This window comes from Podarcis raffonei, chromosome 6 (assembly GCF_027172205.1).
Source record: "Podarcis raffonei isolate rPodRaf1 chromosome 6, rPodRaf1.pri, whole genome shotgun sequence".
Classification (NCBI taxonomy): Eukaryota; Metazoa; Chordata; class Lepidosauria; order Squamata; family Lacertidae; genus Podarcis; species Podarcis raffonei.
Window position 1 is genome coordinate 81,963,403 of NC_070607.1, and position 21,655 is coordinate 81,985,057.

The window sequence follows — 21,655 nt, forward strand, 5'->3', positions numbered from 1 at the left end:
TACAAAAATATGATTAATAGCAGCATATAAACATATGCTTAATAAAGTAAAATATGTGTGGAGCCTGTAAGCTACAACAAAAAGCAGGTGACCAAGTGAATATGCCTTATGGCACAACCATATCATTGTTTACAATGAAGTAAGTATTATTTCTTCTTCAATATTACAGCCTAATCTGAGATTGCCTCCACTGACCAGGCCAGACTATTGGTTGACTGGCCCAATATTGACTATGTTGACCAGCAACATCCCCGATGGATTAGAGGTGGTTCTACCTGAAACCTCTTTGAGCATGAGATGCAAGAGACTGAACCTGGGGTCTTTTCTAGGCAAAGTACATCTCTACCACTGAGTCACAGCTTCTTTGCGAATATAAGATAAACTTAAGAGGTCCAACCAAGGCAAATGATTTATTCAACTTCTCTAAAATCTTCAAAATAGAAACACATTTGTTTTTCTAAATATCTAGTAAAAAAAAGGGTCAGACAACATTGTGGGCATTTCTAAACTGCCTTAGTCCAAGGCAGGCATAGGGAGACTCGGCCCTCCAGATGTTTTGAGACTACAATTCCCGTCATCCCTGACCACTGGTCCTGTTAGCTAGAAATGACAAGAGTTGTAGTCCCAAAACATCTGGAGGGCCGAGTTTGCCTATGCCTGGTCTAAGGTGCTGTTCTTACTTCTTGTATTATTATCATCATTATTGTTAAATTAAATGTGTATGCTGTCCTTTATCCAAAGATCCCAGGGCAGATCACAACAGAAAAATACAAAATGAGAATACAGAATACCAAGGGCTGGGTTTCTGCACTCTCCCCTAAAGCCAATTAGTCAGCCAGTCTCATTTATTTGCTTGGGCCCATCATTCATTGTCAAACAAGGGAACAAATCTCAGCCTTGCAATACTGCAAACAATGTATAATCTACAAACGAAAGCATAAAACCAGCTATAAATGTTTACAGTGTGTAAAACAAGCAAATAAAAAAATATAATGAAAGGTGATGAGCTGTAATACCTAACCACATTTTGTGCAACCAATTTATTTCTACTCTTTTTGCACTGCCAACACAAAGAGAGCTACTTCATGAGTCACATGTGTCCCTACCCATAAGAAGGGAATACTCTTCCACTACCTTTCCAGTGTTAGGAATTCCTGTCTGGAAATTCTGCTTAAAAACCTTGAGTGGGAAAGTACAACAGATTGTGAACAAAATCCTTTACTTCCTGAAGGCCACAAATCCTAAGGCTGTGTACACACCAGAGTGTTACTGTGTACGTGGGTCGCACAAATCTGATTTTTCCATGTGTGCTTTTGTACTCATTCGTCCACACATAAGCACTTTCAGTTGAACTCTATCTCAGTGCTTCCCATCCACACTGGTGAACAATTCTCAATGAGATGTATTTGTGCTATGTTCCTTCCCCTCAGTTACTAGTTCTAGGGTTGCCAAATTTCAAAAAGTTGTTGAGTTTTTTTTTAGCAAATTTGATGAGTTTTTTATCTCTCAAAATCTCTTTTTTTAAATGAAGTTTTTGAGCTATTGTTGAGGGAAATCGGCAAAAAACCAACACTTCCGACTTGGGTTGCTATACGCCCGGGTTTCCCCGGACATTTTTACTGAATTTTGGAAATTCCGCCTGGACATTATTTTCGACCGATAAATCCCAGACGTATGGCAGCCCTACTAGTTCTCTACCCCCTGAGCTACAGAAACATGAGCTCTATTGTGGGCATGTGTACAGGCATCTGTTTACCTATTTAAAAAGAAAGCCGAGTCACACAACAGAACATCCATTCAAGTAATTTGAGATTTTGTCATGGACATTCCACCCCCTCCCTTACTCCAGTATCAGTGGATCAGGAAAATATTAGTTACAGGTAGGTAGCCGTGTTGGTCTGCCGTAGTCGAAACAAAATTAAAAAAAATTCCTTCCAGTAGCACCTTAGAGAACAACTAAGTTTGTTATTGGTATCTGAAGAAGTGTGTATGCGCACGAAAGCTCATACCAATAGCAAACTTAGTTGGTATCTAAGGTGCTACTGGAAGGAAAATATTAGTTAAATGAGAGGAAATGCGGGCTGCCACTTGGATTAGGACAATGCGTGGATGTCGCAAAGAACATTTACCCATCGGAAACATCACATCCACTTTAAACTACCATGGGTACCAGCCCAAAGTAGCTGGAAGCTCCATAAATGCAGGAGGAACTTGTCCATTTTGTTGCCACTGTTACCTGTAAGCATTATGTCTTAATCTGCTATCACAGGGAGTGTCTAACTGCGGTTGTTGGAGCGGGTATGTGTGTGTTATGTGTTTGTTAAATCTTATCTGTTGACAATGTGTTGTGGAAATTGCCTTCTGGTTGTTGATGTGTATTTAAATTTGGTTTTATGTGTCTTGTTTGGGGAAAAAATGAGGGCCACCCACCCTGTAGCTTCTATTTTAAACTGTATTTTTAGATTCCAAATTTGGACGGACGGAAAGATATGAAAAGGAATGAGAGTCTGTCGTTAGCCTCCTTGGCGTTCTCGTGTACGGAAGGGAGTAACGCAAACAGATACCTTGGTATCATTCGGACCAAGCTTGTTTTCTTTTGTATGCTCTATTAAATTAATCCCCAGTAAATTCACCGTTTCTAAAGCTCAGGATAGGTGAAATGCAGGCAGTAATTTCACACTGCTCCTTCTCTGCCCCTCAGGGGCTGGCACTCCATAAAGCAGACCAACAGCTACTGTAGTTTATGAGCTCTGTATAAACATAACACTGTTGACTTATCCCGTTGGGGTGTTTACTTTCAATAGCAACAGCCACTGACATAATGCAGGAAAGCAAATGCTAGGCGAAACACTCACTTTTGCCTTGAAACAGCATGTCAACTCTGCTAATGGCACTGGGGGCGTGAGGGGGGTTTTCTTTCTGTATTTTATTTGACCGCCTGCAAATCAAGATGTTACGGGTTGTCCGTGCCAAAAATTACATTATGGCCAGCAGTGGAAGAGAAACAAAAAAGGGAACTGCGGTTATCAGGATCTCCACTGAGTTTTGTTTCCTGAGCCTCAGAATTGCAAGAGAAAGGGGCCAAAATAGGGAAGCAAAATAATTTGGCTTAACGTGGGGAGAACCAGGAAGGCTAGGACACATAAGCCAGTCAACCTGCTAGGCTGCTTCAAGAGCAAGTTCACCAGCAATATTTTTGACTCTGTGTCAAGGAAATGCCAGAGGGAAGTTCACATGCTCGGTGTGATGGCAAAGCCCAGGGCTTGGTGTAACTGAAGCAACAAGTAGACTGTATACATTTATGCAGCCTGAGCACATTTATACAAATTTACACGATTCCTCCTCTTTTGTATTCTTCTCACAGAAACAGGGAAAGAGCTATGTGTCCCAAGCAGGGATGGAGGAAAAATGCAATTCAATTCACATTTAAGGTTGAATTTATTGAGCCTGTTGTTTCCAAAGCAACATGAGAACCAAAGCTCAACCAACTTTCAGAAGTCGCACTTATTTATATTTTGTGATGCAGTTCTCCAATCAACATTTACAAAAACGCATATATAACAGGGAAATGCGTATAGAAATGAATGTTATGAGAAAGCGCTTACAAAAATGAGTAGATTAGTCAAAACTGAAGACAAAAATGTATTATTAGGAGAAACTTGCATTAAAAATGCCAGTAGAAACCTGAATTTAAGATTGGGGAAATGAGAAACTGAGATAGCTGAAATGGACCGATCTTTACATTCCTATCCCTGGCTACCCTTATGGGTACCGTTCTGGATTTTGAGATTTCACCAGGCATTGTCCACATACTTTAAAGCACATCCTTACCCTTAAACATTAGAAATGTGCTTTAAAAACAAACAGGTAAAGATTTAGATTCTCAGGGAAGTAGTTTCTGTAGCCAATGTTGCACATTTTGCATTCTCATAGCATGCCCAAAGCCCTGGCAATACCCATCTGATGCTGCTAAAGTCGGTAGTCACAAAATCTAATAGGGAAGGGCAGCCATCATGAAGGCTGCATTTCTGGATATTATTACTAGTAGCAGCTCTCAATGATCCTGAGGCTTCATGGAGTAGGAGAAATTCTTAACATGGAGGTAGGGTGCCACAAAGCTCCTGAATCTGGCATTGAATTTGGCTTAGGGAAGCAGAGTCTCTCCAGTTTGTAAATGGACCATCTAGCCCACATCTAGAAGTGAAGAGAGTGTTTGTCAACATTAGTTGGTGAAGGACTGGAAATTAATCAGGGAGGTGTGTACTAAGAAGAGAACGAGAACCCTATTGGATCAGACCGAAGGTCATCTCATTCAACATCCTATTTTCAGCAGTGGCTACTCAGATGCTTCCAAGAAATGGCAAGAACATGAAGAGCCTCCTGGGGTTGTCATCCGCCGCACGCCCCTCCAACTCCTGACATTCAGAAGCAGCAGACACATGCAGCTTCCATTTAAACTACTGCACCGCCGGCTGCAAAAAAATCTGGTTGCTATTTCCTGCTCTTGGCACTTTAGAGAAACTGGCTGCTGGTGATATTATTTATTCATACCTGACTGCAGTGGACTGGAAATTTTTATGGCAATCCGACTCTGGCTTCTGTATTGCAACGACTGATAAAACCTATCAATTCGTATTGCGTTTTAATGACTCCTGTGGTGTGTATCGCAATACATTTAAAATGTTATAACATTAGCACTACTGAAATCAATTCTTATATTTGGAGCATTATTATTTGTTTTGAAATGAATTGGTGTTAGACTGTTGATAATAATGCATCAATATATAGTCTTGTTCTTGAATTGCGAGCTGCTTTAGGTCAAGAAAGATGTCCCTAGCATTACACACTAACCAGTGATCTACCAGGATTTAGATTATGCATGTGCATGGGTTTAGGGATGGTTGCAGCTGCAGTCTCAGCCTGGATCAGGCCCCGCTTTGCTTGGTTTTATTATTATTATTTTAATCCCAGCCTTACCCTATGCAACATGTTCAATGACAGGTATGGTTAGACTGAGATTGTGTGAGTCATTGCCACATTTTGTGGCTGTGAATTCCATATTACCAAGGGCAGTTGCTCTATCCCAGGGTTGCCATATTTCAAAAAGTTGTTGAGCTTTTTGGGCAAAGTCTCCAAAAAAATTGAACATTTTCTCAGACATTTTGCCCACTTTACGAAAAATCCACCCAGACACCACTTTCTCACCAATTGGAAACCTTTCTTTCCTTCTTTTGGTTTCTGCAAGAGCCCAAATATAGCAACAGTAATAAATTATGCAAATAATAAAATGGGTAGGCAGTTGCTTCACTTATTCCAAGCAGAATTTGGGTGCCCTTCATGAAGATATTGCTGACACCCTAACTGCAACATTACAAAAATCCAAAACCAATGTCTCTCTTCAGCCTTTCTCAGGAAGGCATGTAAGTAGCAGTAAAGATAGATAAGAAGGGATCACTAAACCTGGTATTTATTTTTTTTTAAGAACACCAACACTATTTTTTTAAGAACACCAACACTACCAAGAAGGAGATTAATAGCAGGCAGGGTTAACTATCAGAATGTCTTAGTGAACTCAATAAAGTACTTCCTCTTAAACCTTCATGGAAGTGATCTCTTGAGATTAAAACCCACTGTGCTATAACCATGCACCACCTTCAGTTTTTAAGTTTTATTCTGCTTGAATTCCTTGGCGATAGCAATTACTGGAAGAGACAGAACCCCGGCAACTCCTCAAACAGGATGACAAGCAAAATGCAGCCTTGTATTTCACTATGTGCCGTACCCAACCCTTGATTCCTGTGTAGGCAATCACACCAGAATAAACCCAGAATAACTTTGTAGTTCTTGTCAGACTTTTTTTTATCCCTCCCACTTCCTGCTCATTCTAAACTCAAAGGGGGAAAGAAGCCCAATGAGACCCAAAGGTCTTTGCATCTTCTGTTAGCCAGATGACTGTCCAACTATTTAAAATTCATAAATGAAAGCTATTATCGTTTCTAGTTCTAGTAAGATGCATTTTTAGAAGAAGGCAGTGTGCAAATGGCTTTGGAAAGACTAGTGAAAGGCTTAACCAAGATCTACTTTTATTTCTGAATCTTTAGGAAATGCCACTTCTAAACTCCACCTCACTCTGGCCACCACTGGTACCAGACAAGCTAGAAATATTCATTTTAATAGTAAAAGCAAAGTTCCTGAAGAAGCTTTTCCTAGAATATTACTCAGTTTTCCTATAATATTACTCAATTATTTTACTTTCTTACTTACTTACCTACTTATTGCTATTGCTATTGTTACTGTCATCGTTATTATTATACTAGAAGAAGAGTTTGGATTTGATATCCCGCCTTTCACTCCCTTTAAGGAGTCTCAAAGAGGCTAACATTCTCCTTTCCCTTCCTCCCCCACAACAAACACTGTGAGGTGAGTGGGGCTGAGAGACTTCAGAGAAGTGTGACTGGCCCAAGGTCACCCAGCAGCTGCATGTGGAGGAGCGGAGACAAGAACCCGGTTCCCCAGATTACGAGACTACCACTCTTAACCACTACACCACACTGGCTCTCTAATTCATACCCTGCCTTTTTCCCTGATGGGACTAAGACTATACTACTCTTCCTGCCACTATGCCAGTCTTTACAACTCTCCCTATCACAAGAGATTAAAGACTGAGTTCAGAAAGAACCATGCAAACAAAATGTGTTTGTGAAAAGTAAGCCTATTTGCATTTATTCCACCGATTTGCATCATTCGTTTTCAGCATAGGTTCCTAGATACAAAGTCTTTATGAGTGTAGCCATAACAAAGGTTTTATTAGAGCAGCTGTAACATTAAAATAATGCATTTTTCAAAAGCGGGAGGTACGCTTTTCAGAGTTCACTGGAGAAGCTACTGAAAATGCAGAGTGTTCATAGCATGCTGCCTGAAAACGGCAGGCAGGTTAATCTCCTGGGAGTCACAAGTATGGTTCTTTGCTACGCTTAAACTAGCCGCTAGCCTACTGTTGATAATCTATCCGCTAGCAAGAAAGCCATAGAAAGCCTGCCAAGATGAATACATTCTTTACACTGACTGTTTCTTTCCACTGAATTTACAACTGCGCCACATATCGTTAATGCAGAATATCTAATTTTATAGGGAAACTGAGTTGGAGAGGAGGAAAGAAACAAACAAACAAAAAAAAGGAAACTTCCAAGGCAGCTAATTAAAAGGAAACAAAATATTTGACCAAAATTCATTGGCATAAACCAACTTTCTGAAGACTGGGGAAACGTCTAAATCATTCAAAAGGACACCTTTTCGGAAGTAAATATAATTTTGCCAAAATAATATTTATAATGAGAACAGGTTTACAGGAGAGAATAAAGCAACAACAGCTGGTTTATTGCCTTAAGGGGCTTCTACTTCTGCAACAGGGCTTTTCTCCCATCTTCTACCTTCATGTGCCCTCATGCTCCCTAAAACTTGCTTGGGGAGGATGTCAGGAGAACCCCCACAACAGCGCATGGCAAGATGGGTGGGAGGTTTGCTCTGTCTGCCAAGCTGACATGCTTGTGCTGATGGAAACATCCAATATAGCACCATATCGAATTCTGCTCATATACAGTGGTACCTCTGGATAAGCACACCTCTGGTTGCATATCCTTCAGGTTACGGAAGCAGCAAACCCAGAAGTATTTTTCCGGGTTTTGCTGCACATGCATGTGCAGAAGCGCTCTACCATGCCACGCGCATTTCTCGGGATCTGACCAGAGCTCCAGAACAGATCCTGTGCACAACCGGAGGTACCACTGCAGTCGCATCGGAGCAAGCCATGCTCAGAACAGACCCATTGAAACAAATGACGTTAAGTTGGTCATGAGTGAGTATGACTTAGTTGGATGCAACCCTGAATGTTCTTAATTTTCTCCAATTAATATTAATATTTTGTGTCCCTTAAGCATGCACAGTCCCCATTAAGCTGCTTTGGGATGTCCGACTCACTTAGGGTCCCCCCCCAAAAAATATTTTTATTCTTTCACAAACCTTGGAGCTTCCTCTTCTAAGCGAGTAGAGCCATTAAGAGAAATGGTATATCTCAGTGATAGAGCATCTGCCAGAGGTGCCGAATTGCACAGGCGGCGGCAGGGGCATTGTGCGTGCATGATGTCACATGTGCGACACCCCTCCAACCCAGCCATGTTGACTCGGCCTGCCATCTCTCCACACACCGCCAGCCACCTTACCTTTGTGAAAGGGATGTGGCAGGGCAAAGACGTTTGGCCCTGCTGCGTCTCTTGCAGAGGATGCACCAGGGCAAAGATGCTTCGCCCTGCCGTGTTCCTGGCAGAGATCGCCAAAACACCTTCCGGGAAGGCACCCTGGCAATCATCAAAGGGATGCACAGGGCAAAGACATTTCGCCCTGCCATGTCACTGGGGATCCTCAAAAGGACACGTTTTTTCAGAGGTTCAGATTGCAGCCTAAACAACATGTTGAAACAGGGAGCATCTCCAGTGCAGATGTGTCTCAGGGCAGGGATGGGGAGCCTGTGGCCATAAAATGTTGCTGGACTCCAGCTCTCATTAGTCCTAGCCAAGAAGGCCAGTGGTGGAAAATGATAAGAGTTACATTGAGAGGCTGCAGGTTCCCCACTTCTCCCTTAGGGGAAGGATTACATTACAATCAAAAGCCACAGAGTGGGTCTTTTAAGTAAACTTTCTCAGGCAGTTTATTGCTACAACATGGTTTTGTACACTACTGTGAGTCACACAATAAAAGAAGTGAAAATGGTTCGTTATGACTCTGTGAAATCCCCAAACCACTGAGAAAGCTCAGGTTACTAACAATAAAGCATCACCGGATGAGCAAAGAGACTCAGAAGCGCAAGCCCTCCAAAAATGACTAAGAATCTCTGGATGTGCCAGAATGGAGGCCCTTCCACAGGTCCTATCCTGTGAAGACACTGAGCACCCTTCGTTCCTGATGCAAACCTCCTACACTGAAAGGATGATAGCTGGAAATGAGATCTCCAGTGGGATGCACATATGCTAGGGCCAAGAACATTTTCTCCATAGGAGATCTGCTGAGACAGTATAGCCCACATTCGGCAGTCACTGAGACATCCAGTGGAAATCCCCTCTTCTCCAATGTGGGGCTTATCGAAGAGTGCAAAGGGAAACTCCCACACCCCTCTCATCAATCTCATGCGCTGCTTGTCCTGCTGTCTATTGGAGTACTGCCCAAAAACAGTCTGAATATGATGTGTTCAGAGTGAGAGTCATAACAATTGTCTCATTTTCAGACTTTTCAGATAATCAGGAGATCTTTGACAACTTGTGTACCAAATCTCAGATTTCTATCTGTTCTGGAAGTACCTCCATAATTTCAATTGTACTCTAATGAGTCAAGCATCTTTCTGTTATCAATTTGTATTAAAGCTGCACTGCCTAATTCTAAACAGTAGGACATGTGAAAATAATCTAGTGATCTTAGTGGACCCACAAGGTCAACGTGAATCAACAGTGTGATGCAGCAGTAAAAAAAGCTAATGCTATTCTAGATTGCATCAACAGAAGTATAGTGTTGAGGTCAAGGGAAGTAATAGGACCACTCATGGATTTCTGAAAAATAAGTCATGTCAGACTAACCTGATCTCGTTTTTTGACAGAATTGCAAGCCTGGTAGATGAAGGGAACGCAGTGGATGTAGCCTACCTTGATTTCAGCAAGGCATTTGACAAGGTGCCCCATGATATTCTTGTAAAGAAGCTGGTAAAATGCGGTCTTGACTATGCTACCACTCAGTGGATTTGTAACTGGCTGACTGACCAAACCCAAAGGGTGCTCATCAATGGTTCCTCTTCATCCTGGAGAAGAGTGACTAGTGGGGTGCCACAGGGTTCTGTCTTGGGCCCGGTCTTATTCAACATCTTTATCAACGACTTGGATGATGGCCTCAAGGGCATCCTGATCAAATTTGCAGATGACACCAAACTGGGAGGGGTGGTTAACACCCCAGAGGACAGGATCACACTTCAAAATGACCTTGACAGATTAGAGAACTGGGCCAAAACAAACAAGATGAATTTTAACAGGGAGAAATGTAAAGTATTGCACTTGGGCAAAAAAACCGAGAGGCACAAATACAAGATGGGTGACACCTGGCTTGAGAGCAGTACATGTGAAAAGGATCTAGGAGTCTTGGTTGACCACAAACTTGACATGAGCCAACAGTGTGACGCGGCAGCTAAAAAAGCCAATGCAATTCTGGGCTGCATCAATAGGAGCATAGCATCTAGATCAAGGGAAGTAATAGTGCCACTGTATTCTGCTCTGGTCAGACCTCACCTGGAGTACTGTGTCCAGTTCTGGGCACCACAGTTCAAGAAGGACACTGACAAACTGGAACGTGTCCAGAGGAGGGCAGCCAAAATGGTCAAAGGCCTGGAAACGATGCTTTATGAGGAACGGCTAAGGGAGCTGGGCATGTTTAGCCTGGAGAAGAGGAGGTTAAGGGGTGATATGATAGCCATGTTCAAATATATAAAAGGATGTCACATAGAGGAGGGAGAAAGGTTGTTTTCTGCTGCTCCAGAGAAGCGGACACGGAGCAATGGATCCAAACTGCAGGAAAGAAGATTCCACCTAAACATTAGGAAGAACTTCCTGACAGTAAGAGCTGTTCGACAGTGGAATTTGCTGCCAAGGAGTGTGGTGGAGTCTCCTTCTTTGGAGGTCTTTAAGCAGAGGCTTGACAACCATATGTCAGGAGTGCTCTGATGGTGTTTCCTGCTTGGCAGGGGGTTGGACTCGATGGCCCTTGTGGTCTCTTCCAACTCTATGATTCTATGATTCTATGATTCTAATTCTGCATTGGTCACACCACATTTGGAGTACGGTGTCCAGTTCTGGGTGCCACAATTTAAGAAGGCTATTGAGAAGCTGGAACGTGTGCAGGAGGGCAACCAAGATGATCAAGGGTCTGGAAACCAAGCCTTATGAGGAACAGTTGAGGGAGCTGGGTATGTTTAGCCTGGAAAAGAGGAGACTGAAAGGAGATATGATAGCCATCTTCAAATATCTTAAGGGCAGACTTGTTTTCTCCTGCTCCAGAGGGTAGGACCCAAACCAATGGCTTCAAGTTACAAGAAATGAGATTCCGGCTAAACATCAGGAAGAACTTTGTGACAGTAAGAGCAACAGTGGAACAGACTTCCTCAGAAGGTGGTGGACTCACCTTCATTGGAGGTTTTTAAGCAAATGTTAGATGGCTATCTCTCATGGATGGCTGAGATTCCTTCATTACAAGGTGTTGGGAGTAGATGACCCACAGCGTCCCTTCCAACTCTATGATTCTATGATTTTTTATTCCTTGTCTACTGAAAGGTAAGGGCCAAACTACAAATCCCATTCTACTAGCATCAATTCATGTGCTAGTGCAACTATCTAGTTGAATACTGCCTCAAGACTACAGTGGGTAAAGGTGGTAAGTTGTTTCACCACCATGCTAAGATCCCAGAATCACTAGCATTTATATACATATATAAAGAAAACCCTTGCACTTAACAGCACATCTGAATAGCTAACATAATGTGTAATTTGACCGTGAGTCCTCCTGATTTCAATGGGACTTACCCCCAGGTAATTATGCACAGGTTTCGAGACATGCTTTCTTCAGCTAATTTAGGATCGACGCACAGGATACAGAGAGGTTGCAGCATGGAAAATATCACCGCTGATCAGGCAATAGTGAAGTTACAGAGAAAATGCAACTTACAGCATTCAATGGGGTTGGATGCCACTTGCAAGGAAACAATCCTGCCACTGGATTCGGGGATGTGTACACGGAAGACCAGTCGCACGCGGGTGTTCTTCCGGCCGATGTCCGTCTCCCCTTTCCGCAGTTCAATGTCTGCATTTCTCAGCTTGAGGATCCCTGCACAGTCAATGCTGCGGAACAAGCCAAAACCTCAGTTAATACCCGACCACAGAATTAACAACCCAATGATTCCTGAACACATTTGCAAGGTGGGAAAGATGAGCATTTTGTTTTTACCTCACTGATTACAACGATGGATTTAAAGGTCACTTTTCATCAGAAAATAAAACATAAAACCAGGAACTGCCTAAGTACAACAACAACAACAACAACAACCACCTCACTGCACTTAAAAAAAACATGATTAAAAACAGACTGCCCTGACCTACTTAATTAAAAGGCCTGGGAGAACAGGGCTTTTTGACTCCCAAAACATCGCCCCAATGGTGCCATGTTCTAAAAGATACATTTAAAATTAAAGAATCAGTATGGTGTAGTTGTTAGAGTAGGACTGAAATTCAAATGCGCACTGAGACATGAACATAGCAACGAAAGAAGAGTCTCCTGGATCAGGCTACTGACCCATCTAACTTAGCATCCTGTTCTCACAGTGGCCAACTAGATGCCTGTGGGAAACCTAAAAGCAGGATTCAAGCACAAGAGCACTCTCCCCTCCTGTGGTTTCAGGCAACTAGTATTCAGAAGCATTCCTGCCTACAACAGGTATTAAATCGCTCCTAGGGCCCAGTATCATCACCCACAATGATTCTGTAGAAGTCTGCCCCTTTTGGAAAAGGCTCAGAAGGAAACCGCCTCATAAACAGGTGAGATCAATGGTTCATCTACCTTGCCACTTGTGTCTACTCTAAATGACAGGAGACCTCCAGAGTCTCAGGCCTGATCCTTTTAAGTAGAGATGGAAGGGATGGAACCGGGCAGCTTTTTCATACAGATCACATATACTGTGAATCAAGCCTGGGTTACTGTAAGTCTTTCGCACTTGAGTATTTTTTGTTCAAGCTAAACACAGGTGCCTTCTGCATTAAGTCTCCAGTTTTGTTCCATTAATATCTTGTAACAAGACACTTTTCATAATAGCACTCTTACGTTGCTTTCATGTTGTTTTTTGGCTCCAGGGGAATCTCCAGCACTTTGGTGTTGCCAATTATTTTCTCATAGCTGGTGGTGGTGACGGTTTTCCCTGTAATGCGATGGACTTGGTAGAAAGCATGTGGTTTAAGAATACGCTCATCTGCTGTCCCAATGAAGATCTGAAGACCTAGGGGCTTGTTGTCCATGTATCCATGAAGCTGGCAAAAGACCAAATCATTACATTATCATTTCAACGAAAAATGGAGTAGACAAATCAAAATATAAATAGTATCAGAAAGATATATATATATATATATATATATATATATATATATATATATACACACACACACACACACACACACACACACACACACAGTAGTTAATTGTTTGATCACCTGGAGCAAGTGAGGATCACCTCTAGATGACTAGACATGAAGCTTTTATAAAAATGTGTGTGTGTGTATCTTTCCTTCAGTTTATTGATGTGCTACCAATGACCAAGAGCATGCTGGCTAGTGAAAAATATTTGGAAGTTATTAACTTTTGTGGTCTAACTTTGCAAGGCTAGAATAAATTCAGGTTCAGAATGTTGCATCTATTATAATGATATTATAATATTGTTATGATGATATTATATTATAATATATTATTATTATTAATAACAATAATAACAATAATAATATGCTCCTCATCCAAAGATAAATAAAATACATAACTACAACAAAAACACAAACACCTAACACATTTAAAAAACCATCATATAACCAGCCAAAGGCTCCCTTGTGAAATCCCCAGCCGTTTTCTAGAAAGCTCTGACCCTTCTCATGGGTGGTTAACACTGCAGGCCTTGGGAGTAGTTTATTTTGGAAATCCATGTTATAATCTTTCCTCAAGTATGACATTCCTTGGTAGCTTTCGGCAAGTCACTCATTCTTATCCTAACCTTCTTCACAGGACTGTTACCTGTTGCTCTTGTGCAAAACAAATCTAAAGCGCCTTTTGTAAAAACATTTTACAAATCCTCAAATTACATCGTTAGGAGATGGCATAGGGGGAGCTTGTTTGAACCTTTCATCATACAGTCTGCATCTGCATTGGAATCGTTTTCAGGATGTTTTTATTGTTTTATTACTTATTGTTTGCCTCCCTAGGTTTCTTTGGGAGGAAGGGAAAGATATAATGAAAACAATAAAAACTTTAAAATAAGCAGCTCAGCTTAGCTCTTCCTAATCAAAGCAAATGGCATTTGCATGAATGGGTAAAGATATGTAAAGTAAAGTAAAGATATGAGTGGATCTGGGCTATTTCTGGTGCATTCCAAAGACATAGTCAATGAGTTAGTTTAATCATTAAAAACATTTTTGACTGACTAAAGAGGTGCCACTGATTAATTAGGCAGCAAATTTTATATTTTAAAGTTTTGGTTATTTTTGGTTTTTTTAAGTAAGCACTTATAAAAAGTGTCAGTAGCATGCACCATAATAAAAGAGACATGAAAGATGGGAGAATGAATGCCTCTTACCAGATGATGCTTGTTTCAGCACATATATGTAAAATAAAGCATGTTCTTTATTTTACTCTAGAACTATTTTCCTCATATGCAAATTTACCCCGATTTAATTGGTTAATTGACTATAACTCGTACAATTACTCGGCAAACGTTTTCTCTACTGTGTGACAATCCTACCAAAAAAAAAAAAAGTGGAAGGAATAGGGTAGGGAGCCTGTACATCTTTAGGAAAGTTGCCTTTTATCTTTATACACAACAGAACTAGATATTTGTGGTACTCCTCACTAGAGAAGGCTTGACGAGTGTTCTGTTATAGCAGCCTCATAAGTCTGCATGACAAAATTCTCCTATGACTCCCAACAAATCCCAGGCTTCAGTCACTTTGAAAAGACAGTGCCTACAGAAGAACATCAGCAATCTGTGTCTTACTTTTGAGAACTAAATATTTGGGGAACTCTTTCTTTTGGCTCTTTTGGGTGCATGGATATTCTAACCAAGGATAAACTTCAAAGCTAAACCCAAAGGATTAATTTCAATAGGTGAGGCATCGAGTCAAAAGTTGAGCCAAAGTCTTTGGTGGTTTAGATTGCCAGCTGACAAAGCATTTCCTGCTTCTGAATAGCTGGAAATAATCTAGCAGTAGAAGAAATAATCTGCAGTCGTGATTATACTAAATCCAAGGAAGTGTGTGTGTGTGCTGTACATGCACACGCGCACACACAATCTCCAGAGACAGAGAAGAAGAAAATAACAAAACAGAATATATATTTTTCCACAAAGAAGGCTCCTTTGCCATTTTGTGATTCCATAGAGGCAGCAAAATGAAATGCACAAGCGGCTCACTAATTTCTCTCCCTCCCCATCCCACATATTGAGAAAAGACTGGACATGCTCACAACCTTCTTTTGCACAAGGCTCAGATGCAGTGGAAGAGGAAAATTATGCCATGACATTTGTGAGTGATGTTCTCCAGCAACTATCATACATGACCATATGCTGGGAAGGAGTGGTTTGCCCCGAGCTCTCTCACTTTGGGCTAACTAGCCTTCACTAACTAACTAGTGTCCTCCAGGTGGTTTGGACCATTACAGCTTCCATCATCTCTGACCTAGAGTTGTTGAGAGTTGTAGTCCAGAAACATCTGGAGGGCGGTAGATTGGGAAACGCTGTGCTATAGGGACAAGCAGCAGCTCTTCTTTATTTCCCCAAAGTGTACCTGGAAACCTGGGACCTTCTTATCTCAAACATGTGAAATTTCACATTCCCATCCCCTCTTTGTGGATCCATCCATCCATCTTGCCCTTCTTCTAAGGAACTCAAGAGTGATTCCCACAAACCCTGCTTTTATTACACAATATTATCATCATCATGGCTGTCACCCAAAAGCACAACGTTTCCTTTTGACTACTCCTTAAAACTTTGTCTGCTTTTTAACCTGGATACTAGAAGGAAACACACACACACACACACACACACACACACACAAACAAACAAACAAACATACAAACAAACCACCCTTGGGATGTCCCTGGCCTTAGCAACACATATGCAAACTCCTAGTTTGTGTAGCTAAGTACAGAAGAGCTCTCAGGCTCCTATGTTATTGTTAACAGCCATGCCTAAAGATTAGCTCAAGTCAGTCTGATGAACATTCCCTTGCTCTCTTGGCTTGGGAGCCCACAGTTGCCAAAAAGCTTTAAAGACTTGATATTTGGGGTTGCTTGCACACAACTGCCAAAGCAGAGAAATGCTTTCAGGTTTCATGTAATTCAACATATGGTACTCACTTCTCAAATATTTGCATATTGTTGAATTACATGAAACCTGAAAGCATTTCTCTGCTTCTCTGCTTTCGAGCTGAAAACCAAACACTCACAAATGAAAGGAGAACACTGTGCAAAATGCAAGTTTGTGTTATAAACCAGATTTCTGCCATCTTCTTCTGTGGGCAGGTTTTGACAGAGGTAGTGACGCACAGGACAAAAAAAAATATATCATTGCCAGCTAAAATTTGAGTTTATTTAAACAAGCAGGTTTTGACATTTTCATGGTAATCTTTCTCTGCACAAATATTTGTGTGCTCTATGTACAACACATGTTTTCATGAAATAAATTGGGCACTTCGAGAGCAAAAAAACAACCCAACCACATAGCAGAGAATGAAAATGTTCAGTAAAGAATAGCAGCGGAGTTTTGAATTGGGGTTTGTTATATGAAGCATAACGGAGACAGAATTTCTATGTAGGCTTGAGACCAGGGAATATCTCTTTCATTATTAACATTCACAATTACAAATCAAGCCATTCATTCTATGTTTCTCACATCACTGAAAATTGAAAGCAGACATGTCTACCGCGAAGCCAGCAATCCAACTGAAAGGGAACTTGATGGTCTGAGACATGCTAAATTTGTTTTCAATTACTTGGTCCACATTATATACAAAAAAAAAAAAAAAACTTGATTAAGCCGTACAAAGCAAACAGGACAGGAAGATCAGAGAACAGAAACATTAAGCTAATAGCATCCATGGTCAAAAGAGTTCCTCTTTGTTTGTTCTCCCTTTCAAAAGTCAGCAGGAGGTATCCTTGCATAGTAAGAATTAATCTGTCCCCCCATGAGACCACATGCAACATCTATGCATCGCTGGCAACCTTCCCACAATGTGGTAAATGAAGAGGAACCCACGAGACACACAGTCTTCAGATCCATCTTGCTTTCACCCGTACAGCACTAAATATATGGCACTATGTGAAGCAGAAAGGCCAAAAACTGCTCCCTATTATTCACATGTTTATACAGACGGTGGTGGAGGGGAAAGAACACCCGTCATTTTTTACTCATTAGTTAACAACAGTTCGTGCATCTGATGAGATGGGATCCAGGCTCCCGCAGCTTGTCCCACGATGCACCTATTAAGCTGGCTTCTAATTAAGTTATACTCAAAGTAAACCCACTGAAAACCCACTAAAGTCATGTACATTAATTTTGTTATTAAGGTGCCAAAAGACTCTTTGTTGCTCCTGGTTCATAAATGCCATTTCTGTGTCTATCGATCACTCAGGTTTGCTTCAAATGGCCTCTTCCGTTCTCAAGAAAAAGCAGTTGCAGAACCCTGATCTGGAACGTGGTCCTCTCCCCCTTCCCCCTGCTAAAAATACTTTGGCCCCTACCCTTAGCTACTATCCACCTTCTGAAGGTGCTGTTAACTCCAAATACTGCCTGCCTTCTGGGGCAAATAACCACAGGAAGGGGGCAATTTTCAGAAAGAAACTGACATGGAGCCAGTGTGGTGTAGTGGTTAAGAGCAGAAGTCTCATAATCTGGTGAACTGGGTTCGCGTCTCCGCTCCTCCACATGCAGCTGCTGGGTGACCTTGGGCTAGTCACACATCTCTGAAGTCTCTCAGCCTCACTCACCTCACAGAGTGTTTGTTGTGGGGGAGGAAGGGAAAGGAGAACGTTAGCCGCTTTGAGACTCCTTCGGATAGTGATAAAGCGGGATATCAAATCCAAACTCTTACATGGGTCTCCAGTCTAGAATGAAAGCATGTTCTAGATCAGAACACTTATTGATCTGTGGCTATTGCTGTCATTTGGGGGGGTTTTTTGGGGGGAGGGAGTTTTTTTGTCATTATATTGCAATTGTATATTGCATCTTATTTTTGTAAGTCACCCAGAGGGGAGATTAAAAGTTTTTAGAAAACAAAAAATCAGATAAATACTGAAATATTTGGCTGGGGGGCAGTTTAGCCTGTTCTGCCACCTTATGGCTCTACCAGCCTATCCCCACCTTATTCCGCTGCATGAATACACCAGACCCCAGGAAAAATGTCTTCCAGAGTTGAAGACCAGTCACCAGGGTCTTCTGTGTCCCCCACCCCCAAGCATATCAATGTGGAGACACCATTGCTAAGAAAGTGTTCTGAGTCACACGCAAAAATGTTTATCGTTTTTGCACAGAGGTCAAGTTTTTGCACCTGACCACTTTGGCAGTGTTAATATAGACACACACCTTTAGGAATAAAGATCACTGCTGAACGTCAAGCCATTGACCTTTATTTTTTATAACTTTATTTTTGCATTTTGATAAATATTTTTAATCTCATTGTTTCCATTTTCAGAGAAAATGAAAAATCTGGACAGAAAGGTGGGGGATATATATATATATATATATATATATATATATATATATATATATATATGAAATTGTAACCCTGAAAAGAACCCTAAGGTAAATTGTTCACAATAAGCCTCCCCACCCCCTACCCAAAGTATATTATATATAGACTAGACTGAAGAAAAATCAACTCATTTGAGTCACATTTACCAAAAAAGGGAAAGAGAAGCCAGACATGATGTGTACCTTTCCATATTCTATTTTGGGGTTTTATTTCTTTCTTTTGGTAGAAATGGACTACTGTATTTTTTCTCCATCTTTTGCATAACAGTTATAATATTAACACAGCTAAACTTGGATTGGTCTGTAATTGGTCTTTGGCAGATGAATAAATAACATCATTCAGCAAACAAGGAGAGGCTTTTCTTGTTGATTTTATTGCAAAGATTGATTATGCAAATGTGTGTGTGTGCATGATTAAATTTATCCTCCCACCATTTTTTAAAATGAGCTTCATTCCCTCATTTGTTCATCAGGATGTGCAAAAATGAGGTCACTTTCAGAACTATAGTTATGTTGATAAATGTATGCATACATAAGAATGTTTATTTTGCACAAACACCTAGCACCATATGTGCAGAAATGGCTATGTTGTATAAAAAAGCCTAGGTAAAAATCCCAGCTCAGTATACATAGCATAGCTATGCATGCAGCTCAAACTACACAGTTCACAACAAACTTTGTTCATACCATTCTTTTTTTTGAGATTACGACTCAGATTCCCAAACACCCACAGGTCCTTATACCCCCATAGAAAGGAGTTAAAAAATGCAAACTTGACCAGATGTAGCTTTGCACTGAGAAGAAAAATCAAGCCAAAAACTTCTCTATCACATGTGTAAAAGGGTAAAAAAAAGAAAACGCAAGCAAGCAATGGATGAACTGGGATAGTGACTGAGATAAAGTGATATCCTGCAATGAAGAAACATATATCAGAATGGCCACTTATTTATCGCCTATAAAGAGGGTTTGCATCACCCAAAAAAACAGAACAAAATGTAACAGAAATTTATGTAACATTTCCATACACTAATTGATTTGTGTAGATGCAAAATTTAGCAACAGTTACAGTAATTTACCCCTTCATGTTGTGGTGAAGGGGCTTGAATAACTGAGAGAAGCTATGAGCTATGCTTTGCAGGGCCACCCAAGATGGACAGGTCATAGTGGAGAGTATAGACTAAATGTGATCCACCTGGCGAAGGAACTGGCAAACCACTCCAGTATTTTGCCAAGAAAACTCCATGGACATAAAAAAGGAGAAGCTCTGAGAAGAAAGTGAGAGTTTCCAAGGCATGCTCTGGTTCATGGGGTCACGGAGAGTCGAACACTACTAAGACGACTAAACAACAACAACAATTTAAAGAGAAATGCAATATGGCTCACCCTAGTAAGGAGACAACAGGTGATGGGTAATAGTTCAGTCTGCTGTTAGCTGTTGGTGGGCAACTTCAGGGCTCCTGTTCTCCTTTCTTAGGGTTCCTTACTTTTAAACCAGACTTGAGACTAGACAGCCCTCAAATAAAAGTCACCTTAAAATAGAGGACTGCCAGTCCTTCAAAACAGGTGGCTGACCTCTGCAGAGTAGGACGCTTGGCAGCCCTAGCATATGTGAAGTTGGATTTGAGGATAGGTTCTGATGGATTTAAGATGGGAAGTACAGCTTAAACCACACTTTATGAAAACAGAAGTGGTCTGCATCATAGCGAAGGAGCTAGGAAGGGATGGCCTGTTTCCTCCTTCCAGAGAACTTGCTTCTAGGGAGTGGTACGCTTTTTCTCATAAATCAGGATCTTCAATGACGATCACACTCATCTTCCTGTCTAGACAACACAGACCACTCTTCCAGAAGGAAAAATGGAATGTGTATGAATGAATTCACAGGAGCCAGTGATTTACTCGGCCTTCAGTTGATAAATTAAGTTGACAGTGGCTCATAAATCCCCATCAACAATATGATGTTCGGGGTGGCTAGAGTGGGAGAGGATACCATGGCAGATGATGTATGTACATCAAATGCTTCAGTCTTATAACATATTTACTCGCAATACATCACACTGAAATGAATGGGATGCCCAAGTTCAATTCTTGGTGTCTCTGGCTAAGATGATTCTAGGCAGCAGGACCGGGAAAGACCTTCTCTGCTTGTTGGACAGCCACTCAGGGGAGACATTGACAAGCTAAATGGATAAACAGTCTGGTTCTGTACATGAAAATTTCATATATTTATAGCACCCAGCCGTGTGATAAGAAGACTAAACTTCACCATTTCTCTGCAAGTCCCTGATCAGAAACTAAACCCTTCACAGGTTAATAAGGAACCACCTTACCAAGCAACACATGTACACTGCAGTTCTGTATGTTTATTACTTGGCAAATGACCGCCTTAATTCATCTGGTGTGTGCATATACCAGTTTTCAATGCTGCTCTTGGGGGCATTTCCTATTGCATTTGACCAACTCCATTCAAGACTGGCAGCTCACCTGTTCACTTCTGCTTAGAACTGGGCATACGGTATTTCTAGTGGAAGTCTTTAAAATACAATGTCGCTCCAAATGGGGCACACACACTGTGTGGCCAGATTTTCCCAATAAGCCAGTGGTAGTTCAGAGACCTGTTTGTCAACCTCTGTGTCAAATAAATAAATAAATTGGAACACGGAATCCCCGCTGCCTACAGTTAATTAAAAGCAAATACAAAGCTAAGTGAGAAGTCTCTTCCTCCCGTCTCTTCCCTTTCCCTGCTGGACGGAAGCAGATAAGAAAGCACTTGAGACATTTTCTCCCTCTGGTGTCAAAGGAACAGGTAAAGCTTAAAGCAGAAGACTGCCACTGGCTCGTATTAGCACTAAGTTTTCACCAGCGTTCTTTTTAACATACGAAGCCCTTTGTCATTTTTATTTCACGTATCCTTTGGAAAGACTGGCCCACTGTCAACTTAATTTGGATATAAATGTCTTCTACATCTGGGGCAAGCAGGGCACTCCAGTCAAATCCACTTTATTTATTTTTTGACTAGGGTATGTTTTGCCAACCTGAGCCAGGTGCAAAAGACATATGCTTAGAATTTAAGAACAGGGT

General features: G+C 41.2%; 1 protein-coding gene across 4 annotated transcripts in view; it reads right to left on the reverse strand.

Moving 5' to 3' along the window:
• The window catches only part of NFATC2 (nuclear factor of activated T cells 2), a 134,465-nt gene that overhangs the window by 72,620 nt on the left and 40,190 nt on the right, over positions 1-21,655 (reverse strand). For all 4 annotated transcript variants that reach the window (XM_053394269.1, XM_053394267.1, XM_053394268.1 and 1 more), the window contains exons 4-5: positions 12,901-13,103; positions 11,752-11,924 (exon numbers count right to left, since the gene is read on the reverse strand). In XM_053394269.1, the coding sequence (XP_053250244.1) occupies positions 11,752-11,924; positions 12,901-13,103 (376 nt within the window). The remainder of the gene's footprint in view (positions 1-11,751; positions 11,925-12,900; positions 13,104-21,655) is intronic.